At 39.1% G+C, this 13,868-nt stretch overlaps 1 protein-coding gene and 1 long non-coding RNA gene across 5 annotated transcripts in view; one reads left to right on the top strand and one right to left on the bottom strand.

Annotated features, from left to right (window-relative positions):
• Positions 1–5,289, bottom strand: part of LOC119878746 — a 23,187-nt gene extending 17,898 nt beyond the window's left edge. The window contains exons 1-2 of the long non-coding RNA XR_005387106.1: positions 5,277–5,289; positions 1,799–1,801 (exon numbers count right to left, since the gene is read on the bottom strand). This is a non-coding gene — a long non-coding RNA (uncharacterized LOC119878746). The remainder of the gene's footprint in view (positions 1–1,798; positions 1,802–5,276) is intronic.
• A 2,899-nt stretch (positions 5,290–8,188) lies between these two features.
• Positions 8,189–13,868, top strand: part of LOC119878745 (ankyrin repeat domain-containing protein 26-like) — a 42,041-nt gene continuing 36,361 nt past the window's right edge. For all 4 annotated transcript variants that reach the window (XM_038589320.1, XM_038589323.1, XM_038589322.1 and 1 more), the window contains exon 1: positions 8,189–8,347. In XM_038589320.1, coding sequence (XP_038445248.1) covers positions 8,237–8,347 — 111 coding nt within the window. In that variant the 5' untranslated portion in view covers positions 8,189–8,236. The remainder of the gene's footprint in view (positions 8,348–13,868) is intronic.

Below are 13,868 nucleotides of genomic sequence, written 5' to 3'. Positions count from 1 at the left end.
GAAAGGGGAAAAGCAAGATGATCGAAAATGCTGCAAGAGTAAGGAAACGTTTTTATAGAATATTGGGAAGCCTTGAATTTTTATTTAGAGAGAAAAGTGGTCAATGAAAAGAAGACATTGAAATCTTGCAGAGAAATGTTTGAAATGCTTGCAGAGAAGGAGAGTATCTCATCCTAAAGTCAGATGATCATCAAAATTATAATGGGGTAAGTATGGGATTTTTCAGAGACTGTATCTTAATCTGTGATCCACAAAACCCAGTATCTTAAGACATTGGTGAAACTGCTTCTAGGACATCTCTAGAAACTCAGATGTAAGTATAGCCACCTTAAGATTTTTTCATTAATGTGGATTAAAAACCTCTGTATTTCCCAAGTAAATTTTGGCAATTTAAATTCTAGAAACAAAAATGATGAAAATATAAACTCAGTTGAAGCTGTTTTAACAAACATCCTTTTTTTGAGATTTCTTTTCATTGACATTTGGTTCATAACCTACATTTTATATGTATTTTAAAACCTGTCTAAACACATATTACTCATGGATTCATGAGAAATAGCATTTTATAAAAGAAGAAGGAGTCTCTTGATTTTTGAAACTAATGTTCTTAAAAAATTGTTTCCAAAGTGTGGTGATGAAAAGGAAAACCTAAAGAAATGTATGGAGTTAAAACAGCCTTTGCAGTTCAGGTTGGATCAAGAAGTGAAGAAAAATGAGGAATTGGAAAAAGAATACTGGGTAAGACTATATTTCACATCACTTTAACCATTAATTAACTAATTTATCTGTAATTGTAGTTTATAAAAACCTAAATAGAAATTCTTGCCAAAATACTACATTTACTCTTCCGTGATTCCTTAAATAATAACAACATGCCTTTGACATATATTGTCAACTGCGCTTTTCATTGTCCACCGTGAATTTTTTCTGCAAGATATCTTGTTCTTAGGTAATCTTTCCTTTTAATAGTGTTCTTTTCTTAGAGCAGATATCCTAATCTCTAAAAACATAACTGTGTCATATAACACATCAAAAGTTATCTTGGATTTGCTTGTATTTCTTTTTATTTTATATTATTTATTTGAATTCAAATAATTAACCTTATAGTGTAATATTAGTTTCAGAGGTAGAGTTCAGTGATTCATCCAGTCTTATGTAACACCCAGTGCTCATGCCATCACGTGCCCTCCTTAATCCCCATCAGGCAGTTACCCAGCCATCACCCCCCATCGCCCCGAATCCCTTCCCCTCCAGCAACCCACAGTTTGTTTCTAGTATTGAGTACTTATGGTTTGTGTCTCTTTCTGATTTCATCTTGTTTTACTTTTCCTTCCCTTCCCCTATGCCCGGAGCCAAAGGCCTACTCTCAGCCACTGAGCCACCCAGGGGTCCCAAGATTTCATTATTTATTGGCTGAGTAATAGTCTGTTCTCTCTCCTCCCTCCCCTCTCTCTCTCTCTCTCTGTCCAATAAATAAATAAATATGATTATTATTATATCACACCTTCTTATACATACCTCTTTCAAAGAACATCGGATCTCCTAGTTTGGCTATTGTGGATATTTACTGGTATAACATATGGGTGCAGGTGCCCCTTTGGATCCTGACCAAAGTGATCTTTGGGATTCATACCTTCTAGTGCAATTGCTGGGTTTTACATAGGTAGCTCCTTTTTCAACTCTTTGAGGAACCTCTGGTACTGATTTCCAGAGTGGCTGCACCAGGTTGCATTCCCACCAACATCGTAAGAGGATCCCCCTTTCTCTGCATTCCTGCCAACATCTGTCATTTCCAGACTTGCTAATTTTGGACATTATGAAAGGTGTGAGGGGGAAACTCACCATGGTTTTGATTTGTATTTCTCTGGTGCCAACTGATGTTGAGCATGTTTTCATGTGTCTGTTGGCCATATGTATGTCTTCTTTGGAGACATGTCCTTTCATTTCTTCCCATTTCTTCATTGGGTTATCTTTCTTGGGTGTTGACTTTGATTAGCTCTTTATAGACTTTGCATACCAGCCTTTTATCTGATAAGGCATTTGCAAACACCTTCTGCCATTCTGTCAGTTGTCTTTTGGTTTTGTCAACTGTTTCCTTGCTGCGTAAAAGCTTTTTATCTTGATGAAGTCTCAGTAGGTCATTTTGGCGTCTGGTGACATGTCTAGCAAGAAGTTGCTGCAGCCAAGGTCACAGAGGTTGCTGGCTGTGTTCTCCTCTAGGATTTTAATGGATTCCTATCTTACATTTGGGTGTTTCATCCATTTTGACTCTATTTTTGTGTATGGTGTAAGAAAATGGTCTAGTTTTATTCTTCTACATGTGGTGGTCTGATTTTCCCACACCATTTGTTGAAGAGACTGCTTTGTCTCCATTGGATTTTCTTTCCAGTATTGTTGAAGAGGAGTGGACCATAGAGTTGAGGGTCCACTTCTGGATTTACTCTTCTGGGCCATTGATTGACATGTCCGCTTTTGTGCCAGGACCATACTGTCCTGTTGATCACAGCTTTGCAATGGAGCTTAAAGGCTGGCTTCTAATGCCACCAGCTTTGGCTACGTTTTTCAACATACCTTTGGCTATTCGGGGTCTTCTAAGGTTCCAAAGAAATTTTAGTATTATTTACTCCAGCTGTATGCAAAGAAGTTGGGGGCAGCCCAGGTGGCTCAGCGGTATAGCTCTGCCTTCAATCCAGGGTGTGATCCTGGAGACCCAGGATCGAGTGCCACGTTGGGCTCCCTGCATGGAGCCTGCTTCTCCCTCTACCTGTGTCTCTGCCTCTCTCTCTCTCTCTCTCTCTCTCTCTCTCTCTCTGTGTGTGTGTCTAATGAATAAATAAATAAAAAATCTTAAAAAAAAAGTTGGTAGTATTTTGATAGAGATTGCATTGAATGTAGAGATTGCTCGAGCTTGCATAGACATTTTAACAATATTTGTTCTTCCAATCCATGAACATGGAATGATTTCAGTTCTTTATGATTTCTCAATTTCTTTCCAGAATGTCCTGTCTTCTTCAGAGTACAGATCCTTGTCTCTTTGGGTGGGTTTATTCCAAGGTATCTTATGGTGTTTAGTGCAATGGTAAATGGAATTGACTCCTCAGTTTCTCTTTCTTCCATCTCATTGTTAGTGTATAGAAATGCAACTGATTTCTGTGCATGGATTTCCTATCCTGCTGCTTTGCTGAATTCAGGAAAGGGTCCTAACAATGTTGGCGTAGAGTCTTTTGGGTTTTCCACATAGGATATCATGTCCTCTGAGAAAAGTGAGAGTTTGAGTTCTTTTCTGATTCAGACGCCTTTTTATTTCTTTTTGTTGTCTAAATGCTGAGGCTATGTCGAACAACACTGGTTGTCCAGAGAGTGGACCTCCCTGTTGTGTTCCTGACCTTAGCGGCAAAGCTCTCAGTTTTTCCCCATTAAGAATAGCATCGGGTGTGGGCTTTTCGTAGATGGCTTTTATGATATTGAGATATGCTCCCCTCCTCCCTGCACTGTGAAGAGTATTGATCCGGAAAGGGTGCTGCACTTTGTCAACCTGCTTTTTCTGCATCTCTTGAGAGGATCCTATGGTTCTTATCCTTTCTTTTATTTCTGTAGTGTATCACATTGATTCATCTGCAGATGTCGAATCACCCTTGCAGCCCAGGCATAAAACCCACTTGGACATGGTGAATCATCCTTTAATGTACTGTTGAATCCTCCCAGCCAGTGTCTTGTTGAGAATTTTGGCATCCGTGTTCATCAGGGATATTGGAGTGTAATTCTCCTTTTGGGTGGGGTCTTGCTCTGGTTTTGCGATCAGAGTAATGTTGGCCTCACAGAGAACACTGGAAGGTTTCCCTTCCATTACTAATTTTTATAAACAGCTCCGAAGAATAGATTAATTCTTCCTGGAATGTGTGGTAGAATTCTCCTGGGAAGCCTCCTGGTCCTGGACTCTTGGTTGTTGGCAGATATTTGATGACTGCTCCCATTTCCTTGCTGGTTATGGGTCTGTTCAGGTTTCCTGTGTCTTCCTGTTTCAGTTTTGATAGGAAGGGATCCATTTCTTCCAGATTGCTTACTTTGTTGGCATATAGTTGCTCAGAATGTGTTCTTATAGTTGTCTATATTTCTCTGGTGCTGGTCGTGATCTGTCTTCTTTCATTCACGATCTTATTTCTTTGGGTCCGTTCTCTTTTTGATATGTCTGTCCAGGGGTTTATTGATCTTATTCTGTCAAAGAACCAGCTCCTGATTTCATTGATGTGTTCTACTGTTCCTTTGGTTTCTATTTCATTGATTTCTGCTCTGATCTTTATGAATTCTCTTCTCCTGCTGGTTTTAGGTTTTAATCTTCTGTTCTTTTCCAGCTCCTTTAGGTGTAAGGTTAGCTTGTGTACTTAGGACCTTTCTCATTTCTTGAGAAAGACTTGTATTGCTATATACTTCCTTCTTAGGATGACCTTTGCTACATCCCAGATGTTTTGAGCAGTTGCGTTTCCATTTTTGTTTGTTTCTATGAGGTTTTTAAAACTGTGCTTTTATTCCCTGGCTTGATTCTTTAACCTCCGTGTATTTGAATTCTTTCCAAATTTCCTCTTGTGATCAAGTTTCAGTTTCAAAGCATTGTGGTCTGAAAGTATGCAGGGAATGATCCCAATCTTTTGGTATCAGTTGAGACCTCATTTATGACCCAGTACGTGATCTAGTATGGAACATGTTCCATGTGCACCCGAGAAGAATGTGTATTCTGTTGCTGTAGGATGGAATGCTCTGAAGTTATCTGTGAAGTCCATTTTGTGCAGTGTGTCATTCAAAGCCCTTGTGCCCTTGTGGATCTTCTGCTTAGATGATCTGGCCGTTACAGTGAGTGGTGTGTTAAAGTGCCTACTATTATTGTATGACTATCAATGTGTTCCTTTAATTTTGATATTAATTGGTTCATAAGGGGGTCTGGGTGGCTCAGTCGGTTAAGCCCTTGCCTTTGGTCAGGTCATGTTCTCAGGGTCCTGGGATGAAGCCCTCATCAGGCTCCCTGTTCAGTGGGGAGTCTGCTTCTCCCTCTCCTGCTGCCCATGCTTCTGTTCTCTCTCTGTGTCAAATAAATAAATAAATGAAATCTTAACAGAAAATCGGTTTATATAGTTGGCTGCTCCTACTTTAGAGGCATTAAAACTTATAATTGTTCAATTTTCTCTTTGGATAGACCATTTAATTATGGCATAGTGTCTTTCTTCATCTCTTAATGCAGTCTTTGGTTTAAAATACAACTTGTCTGATATCAAGATTGCCACCTCAGTTTTTTTTTAATGTCCTTTAATATGATAAAATGGTTTTCCACCCCCTCACCTTCAATCTGGGGTTTTCTTTGTGTCTAAAAATGAGTCTCTTACAGATAGCATATCGATGGGTCTTGCTTTTTTTTTTTTTTTTTTAATCCACTGGGATACCCTGTGTGTTTTGGTTGGGGCATTTGGCTTGTTTACATTCAGAGTAACGATTGAAAGATATGGATGTAGTGCCATTGTATTACGTGTCAAGTCTGTGTTTTGGTGTACTGTGTCTGTTCCTTTCTGGTCTGTGTTATTTTTGGGCTCTCTGTTTTCTTAAAGGTTCCCCTTGCAGGGCTGTTTTAGGGATCACAAATTCTTTTAGTTTCTGTTTGTGCTGGAAGCTTTTTATCTCCCCTTGTATTTTGAATGAGAGCCTTGCTGGATAAAATTCTTAGCTGTAGATTCTTCTCATTGAGCACCCTGAGTATATCATGCCAGCTCTCTCTGGCCTGCTATCTCTTTGGATAGATCCGCTGCCAGTTGAATATTTCTCTCCTTCTTAGTTCAGGGCCTCGTGTTCCAAGCTGCTTTCAGGATTTTCTCTTTGGGTCTGAAATTTGCAAGCTTTGCTTGGAGATATTGACCTATTTTTTATTGATTTTGAGGAAGGTTCTCTGTGCCTCCTGGCACTTGAGTGCCTGTTTCTTTCCCCAGATGAGGGAAGATCTCTGCTATAATTTGCTCAAATATGCCTTCTGCCCCCTCCTTCCCCTCTTTTTCTGGGATCCCCATTATTCTAACATTGTTTTGCTGTGTGGTACGAATCATCTCTCAAATTCTCCTGTCATAGTCCAGTGGTTGTTTCTCTTGTTTTTCCTCAGCTTCTTTATTCTCCATTGTTTTGTCTTCTATATCACTACTTCTCTGTGAAGCCTCATTTATCCTAGCAGTTAGAACCTTCATTTTTTATTGCATCTCACTAAGATTAGCCTTTTTTATCTCAACTTGATTAGATATCAGTTGTTTTATTTCTCCAGAAAGGCATTCTCTAGTGTCCTCTGAGTGTCTCTTAAGCCCAGCTATTATCTTGATGGTCATTATTCTGAACTCTCGCTCCAGCCTCTTCCTTCTATCCATGCTGATTAGGTTCTGGGCAGTCAGTACTACCTCTTGTTCTCTTTGTGGCGGTGAGTTTTTCCATCTTGTCATTCTGTCCAGAGAAGAAGAGATGAGTGAGAGAACAGAATAGAAAAATATCAAGAATGACCCCAGATAAATACATGCTAAACAAATCAGAAGAGACCCGAAGCCAATTTAAAGGTTAACAAAGGAGATAATAGAATTAGAGAGATCAAGAGAGCAGAGCAGTACACCGATACTATGTGAATTTTGGTCTTTTTGTTAGGAAATTGCATCCCCAAATGGTTAAGAGGAAACCTTGTATATATACAAAAATAAAATTAAATACAAGGAAAGTCTAGAATGTAAGTGTAAAAATGGAAATTAAAAGTCAAAATAAAAAGGATATTATCAGAGATCCCTGGGTGGCGCAGTGGTTTTGCGCCTGCCTTTGGCCCAGGGCGTGATCCTGGAGACCCGGGATCGAATCCCACGTCGGGCTCCTGGTGCATGGAGCCTGCTTCTCCCTCTGCCTATGTCTCTGCCTCTCTCTCTCTGTCTTTTTTCTCTCTCTCTTTTCTCTCTCTCTCTCTCTCTGTGACTATCATGAATAAATTTTTAAAAAAGGATATTATCACCCAGTTGAACAGAACTGAGCAATATACCATATCCTATGTCTTTTTGTTAGAGAAATATATCCCAAAGGAAAAACAAGCAGGACTTACATGTATATAGAAATAAAATTAAGTACGGTGAAAGAATAGAATGTAACTCTGAAGGTGAAAGTTAACCAAGACTTGCAAAAAGTGGTCACTTTTCTATTTGTAGAAATGCTGCAATTCTTTCCTTAGATGTCTGGTTGATTTCACAGGTGTTCAGAATGATTTGAAAGCTCTCTGGCTGAATTTCTGGGATCAGACAAAACTATGTTCTCCTCTTGCTCTGCCATCTCTGACTCAAGTGGCTTACATTTTCTTCCTGCGTTTTCTAGTTATAAAATATGTCATTCATACAAAAATACATGTCTGACTTCATGAAGAATAAAATGAGCAACTTCACTACTCAGATTTTTAAAAAAGTCTTTCCGATGTCTCTGAAGCTCCCACCTGGCTTCCTTTCTGCTTATTTGCTGAGTATTTAAGTTTTGCTCTGATCCGCCAAAACTTTTCTGTCATTCAACTTTGTTTCTCTGCATTGTTTGGCATCCTTCACTTTCCTAAGAATGTACTAGCCAAGGTATTAGATTTTTGTTTAAAACAGTCTCATAGGCCATCATCATACATTCTCTCTCTGCTGATTTCCTTTCTTCTAAAGCTCTGCCTCTTCCTTCTTCCTCTGAATTCAAACTTTATAAATATTTTTCTTTCCTGTTTCTCTTTCTGTTTTGAATGATCTCCTTTGATGTTTTTTGTCTGTATTTTCTTTCCTTCTTTTAGACTGGGGTAGGTGGGTACCAAAATGTATTTTTGTGTCTTTATAAAACATTAATAGATGAGGATGCTTTTCTTCCTCACCGTGGATTACTAGCCTCTACTACCTAATAATAGATTAATTTTTATATTCACATACTGAAAATAGATATTAATAATAACTTACAAGAACTCTTAATATAGTTACCCTGTTAACCCTTCAACTGCCATATGTGTCATAAAAATCTTTTCCATATTTTTTTACTTAGCAATGTAATTTAGTTGGTATTCTCTCAAACAATGAGAGATTGGAACAAATGAGATATCATAAGTATAGATTTGTTTATGTGATAGAACCTATTATCTATTTAAATAAGTATTAAATATTTCTTCTTAAAGGACCTGACTTACTCATTCTATACCTTCTGCAGGCTTAAGAACCACTTAATAAACATGTTAAGAAGGATATTAAGTAAATATGAAAATGGAGAGCTTCCTTTCTATGGAGATTTAAAAACCAGTCAAACGGAAATGGAAATTCAGATTAATATGCTAAGACAGAAGGTAATTTTTAATTAGTTTTGGGACTCTAAAATCATTGGGAAATAAATCCCTCTGTGCTTTGAGCAGTAAAATACAGATTTTCCTAGTAATCTTACATACTTGATATATATTTTTGGTAATAACTTTATTGAGATATAATGAACATAAGATGCATATTCAGGGATCCCTGGGTGGCGCAGTGGTTTGGCGCCTGCCTTTGGCCCAGGGCGCGATCCTGGAAACCCCGGATCGAATCCCACGTCGGGCTCCCGGTGCATGGAGCCTGCTTCTCCCTCTGCTTGTGTCTCTGCCTCTCTCTCTCTCTCTCTCTCTATGTGACTATCATAAATAAATAAAAAATTAAAAAAAAATTAAAAAAAAAGATGCATATTCAAAGACTACCACAATCCATTTTAGAACATTTTGTCACCGTAAAAATAAACCCTATGCCCTTTAACTGGCACCTCATGCTAGTTTCCCCCTCCCTATTCTTCTTAGCCATAGGTAGTCACCGTTCTAGTCTCTGTCTCTATCGATTTGCTGCTGATTTTGGACAGGTCATCTCAATGGAATCACCAAATATTTGATCCTTTGTGACTGCCTTCTTTGGTTTAGCATGTTTTTAGATTTATTTTGTGCCATGTGTCAGAACTTTATTATTTTTTTATTTCTGAATACTATCCCACCATATGGACAGCCCACGTTTTATTTATGTATTTATCATTTGGTGGACGTTTGAGCTGTTACACTTTTTGGCTGTTGTTAATAATGCTGTTGTGAATACGCATGTACAAGCTTTTGCGTGAACATTTCACTTCTCTTGGGTATATACTTATAAATGGAATTGTTAGTTCATATGTTAAAGGACCTTTAACATTTTTGGTTTAAACCTTTTGAGGAACTGCCAGACTATTTTCCAAACTGGCTGCACCATTTTACATTTATGTCACCAGTGTTTGAGGATTCTCATTTTCCCTGATTCTTGTCAATGTTTGTCATTATCTGTTGTTTTTGTTATAGCTATTCTATTGGGTGTAAAATGACACGTTGTAGGGGTATTTTCATTTGTTTCAAATTTTTATTTGAATTCTCGTTAGTTGACATATCATGTAATCTTGGTGTCAGGAGTAGAATTTAGTGATTCCTCACTTAAATACCCAGTGCTCATCAGTACAAGTGCCTTCCTTAATACCCATCACTCATCTAGTCCCCCCTGCCCACCTCGACAGCAACACTTAGTTTATTCTCTATGGTTGAGAGTCTCTTATGGTTTGCCTCTCTTTCTCTCCTTTTTTTCCACCTTCCCCTATGTTCATCTGTTGTTGGCTTTTTTTTTTTCTTAATTCCACATAGGAGTGAAATCATATGGTATTTGTCTTTCTCTGACTTATTTCACTTAGCATAATACACTTGTTGAGTTCCATCTGTCTTGTGGTTTTAATTTGCATATTTCTTAGAACTAGTGATGTTGAGCATCTCACTTTATATGTGGTCATTATTCATTTCTATATCTTGCTTAAAGAACTAATCATTTATTTTGCCCATTTTTATATTGGACTGTCTTTTCATTATTGTAAGAGTTCTATCTATATCCTAACTACAGACCCCTTATCAGGGATATGATTTTCAAATATTTTATTCATCACCTTGCCTTTTCACTTTTGCTTGATGGTTACATTTGAAGCATAGAAGCTTTTATTTTTTAGATTTTGATGAAATCCTTAATCTGTTTCTGTCTTTTGATGCCATATTTAAGAAACTGTTGCCAAATGCAATCACGAACATACACACCTGTTTTTTCTATGAGTTTTATAATTTTAGCTCTTAATATTTCTTTTCTTTTTTTTAATATTTTTTTTCAATTTTTATTTATTTATGATAGTCACAGAGAGAGAGAGAGAGAGAGAGGCAGAGACACAGGCCGAGGGAGAAGCAGGCTTCATGCACCGGGAGCCCGATGTGGGATTCGATCCCGGGTCTCCAGGATCGCGCCCTGGGCCAAAGGCAGGCGCCAAACCACTGTGCCACCCAGGGATCCCTAGCTCTTAATATTTCATGTTAAGTTTGTACATATGTTGTGAGGTAGAGGTCTAATTTTATTACTTTGTGTGTGGATATCCATTTGTCTCAGTACCATTTGTTAAAAAGACTATTCTTATTCCATTTTAGTGTCTCGACACCCTTGTTGAAAATCAATCCACCATAATTTGAGAGTTTTTTTTTTTTAATTTTTTTATTTATTTGTGATAGTCACAGAGAGAGAGAGAATGAGGCAGAGACACAGGCAGAGGAGAAGCAGGCTCCATGCACCGGGAGCCCGACGTGGGATTCGATCCCGGGTCTCCAGGATCGCGCCCTGGGCCAAAGGCAGGCGCCAGACCGCTGCGCCACCCAGGGATCCCCTTATAATTTGAGAGTTTATTTTTAGATTCTCAATTCTAATACATTGACCTATATGTCTATCCTTAGGCCACTACCAAATCAAATTTTATGAGAATTCTTTCCTAGTCCTCTTGCAAATTACCACTCATTTATATTACAATTATGTAATAAGTCAATGTAGTAGAACCTAACTTTACTCCTGTAGAGACTTATACTTTTTGAAGGAGCCTTTTGCCAGCTTATGTCTTGCTGACTACCTGACACAATGAGAAGCCAGGCTCAAAAAGATAGAGTCCCGTTTCTCTTCTCCAGTAATACCTGTAGTTTCTCACTCAGTGCCTCCCGCATCCATTTCCATCGTCTTGGTTGTAGGATCCACTGTCTACTATGTACTTCGTTGTGTTTTATTAACTTGTTATAATGCATAGACTCACCCATAGATTTCACCATCTAGGATATAAAGGATTAACTCTGGGTTATCAGCCTTCCTGTTTGGAAGTCTTGCTAATCCATCATCTTAAAGTTCACAATTAGATACTCTTTTGACCTGGTTCTTGTGCATACAAGACTGGCGCCGATCCCGTTCTTGGCACAGATCCTACATTCTTGGAAAACAGAGTTGCCTGTATCCATCTTCTTTTACTGAAATAGAAAGATATGCATAGCTGTACTTTGATAGGTCAATACGTAATTAATAGAATAAACATTTCATTACATTATGTCAAGAATACACCTGTAAAATATCTTGTTGCATTTAATTGAATTATCAGGGAAGCCCGGGTCCTCAGTGGTTTAGCACTGCCTTCAGCCCAGGGCGTGATCCTGGAGACCCAGGATTGAGTCCACGTCAGGCTCCTTTCATGGAGTCTACCTCTCTCGCTGCCTGTGTCTCTGCCTCTGTCTCTCTGTGTGTGTCTCTCATGAATAAATAAATTAAATATTTTTAAAAACAATCAAATTATCAGAGACAAATAGTAGGCGAGCAATTTGAATCACAAAAAAATTTCAAAGTGAACCTATATGATATGGAGAAGCATTCTAGTACGATATAAAGATGAGATAGTCTTACTACCTTCCCTGAAAAATAAGCTTGCAGTAAGATAAAGGAGAAATTATATTTAATTTAAGTGTGCCAAAGGACAATACATTTGTTTCGCTAATGAAAAGATTAGAAATTATTCCATAACGTTCTCCTTATGTCATCACTGATGAAGGGAGAATGAAGATTATTGATTTAAAAGCACTCAATGCTGCCTTTCTTTTAGAATTGCAGTTACTTGAATTCAGATAAAAGGTTCCGTTTTGCTTATTAAACTTTTACTAGTTGTTCAGCTGTTATACTTCAAATCACATGTCTCTCTGCTTGCCAGTCGTTTTTCTCCCCTAACATGAGGGGAAATTTAAAAGAGGAGTTCTTGTCTAGTTTTAATAATTTGTAATTGAAGGGATTCTTTAGAAAAAATGTCTTAGAGAAAGGAAGATGGTGGCAGGGTAGGAGGAGCCTAGACTCACCTCATCCCACTAATACAACTAGATACCTATCAACTCATCCTACATACCCCAGAAATCTACCTGAATACTGACAGAACAAAGGTCACAACTAAAGAGAGAGAAGAGGCCACTTTAAAGAAAGTCGGAAGTACAGAGATATAGTTTAGAAGAGAAAGAGATCCTATCTGCAGCAGATGGGAGGGAGTAGTGGTCCCAGCGAAGGGCAGGAGAGAACACCTGGGAATGCACGTAGCCACTGGCTTGGAAAAGGAGAGTGGCTGAATTTCCTGAGTTCTTGCAACTATGGAGGGCTTAAAGCCTGGAATTTTAAAGGTTATTGGGCTTGGCTATGGTAGAATGTGTAGGGCACTATACTTGGAGAGAGGCACACAGAACGGAAGCAGCTGGCTGGTGCCATTTCCCTCCCCTGGCCCTGAGCACAAACACAGAGCCACCTGTGGGAATCAGTGCCACTCTGACACCAGCTGCCTAACTTGCTTACACCAGCCACCACCCGTTTGCACTCCAGGGGAACTGCCCTTTTGAATCATGCTTGCCTCAGTTCCAGCACAGCAAGCCCTTCCCCCAGAAGACCAGTACAAACCCCTGCGGACACCATGTGTCCTGACCAGAGTTTTGCAGGGTCTCAGTTCCAGTGGACTGTGACAGGTCTCATTTCGCAAGCTAGTTCAAACCCGCTAGATTCAGGCCAAGTACCAAACACTGCCCACAGCAGATACTGAGAGCCTATCTCTCAGATGACTGGCCTGAGGGATAGAGGAGCCAGAACCCAGTAGCAGAGTGCATGCCGCACACCCTGGAGACCCTCCCTCAAGCACCAGGCCCTGGGCACTACGGGACCATTTTCAGTGGTCCATTACTTTCAGGAACAAGTGACATAACTGGCTTTTCTAACCCAGAGAAACTGTCAGAGACCTAGACAAAATGAGAAGACAGAGGAATTTATCTCAAATGAAAGAACAGGATAATGCCACAGGGCCAGAGATCTAAGTGAGAGAGAGAGAAATAACGTGCCTGATGGAGGATTTAAAGCAGTGACCATAAGGATGTTCAGTGGACTTGAGTAAAGAATGGAAGACATCAGTGAGACCCTTACAACAGAGATAGAAGAGTTTAAAAAGAATCTGAGATGAAGAGTGCAATAAATGAAATTAGAATACAGATCTGGAATATTCTCTAGACTAGATCATACATTAGGCCACAAAACAGGCCTTAGGAAGTACAAAAAGATTGAAGTCCTACCATGCACCTTTCCTGACCACAATACTATGAAACTAGAAGTGGACTACAAAAAACCGTCTGAAAAGACCACAAATACATGGAGGTGAAATAACATCGTACTATCAATGTGTGGGCCAACCGGGAAATAAATGAAGAAATTTCAAAAGACATGGAAACAAATGAAAATGAAAACACAATTGTCCAAAACCTTTTTTTAATGTTTTTTTTTAATATTTATTTATTCATTTATGATAGAGAGAGAGAGACAGAGGAGGAGGGAGAAGCAGGCTCCATGCCGGGAGCCCGATGCGGGACTCGATCCCGGGTCTCCAGGATCACGCCCTGGGCCAAAGGCAGGCACCAAATCGCTGCGCCACCCAGGGATCCCCCCAAAACCTTTCAGATGCAGCCAAACTGATTCTAAGAG

The sequence above is a fragment of the Canis lupus genome, unplaced genomic scaffold, assembly GCF_011100685.1.
Source record: "Canis lupus familiaris isolate Mischka breed German Shepherd unplaced genomic scaffold, alternate assembly UU_Cfam_GSD_1.0 chrUn_S1879H2076, whole genome shotgun sequence".
NCBI lineage: Eukaryota > Metazoa > Chordata > Mammalia > Carnivora > Canidae > Canis > Canis lupus.
Note: the sequence above shows the minus strand (reverse complement) of the source record. Positions and strands in the feature narration are given on the sequence as shown.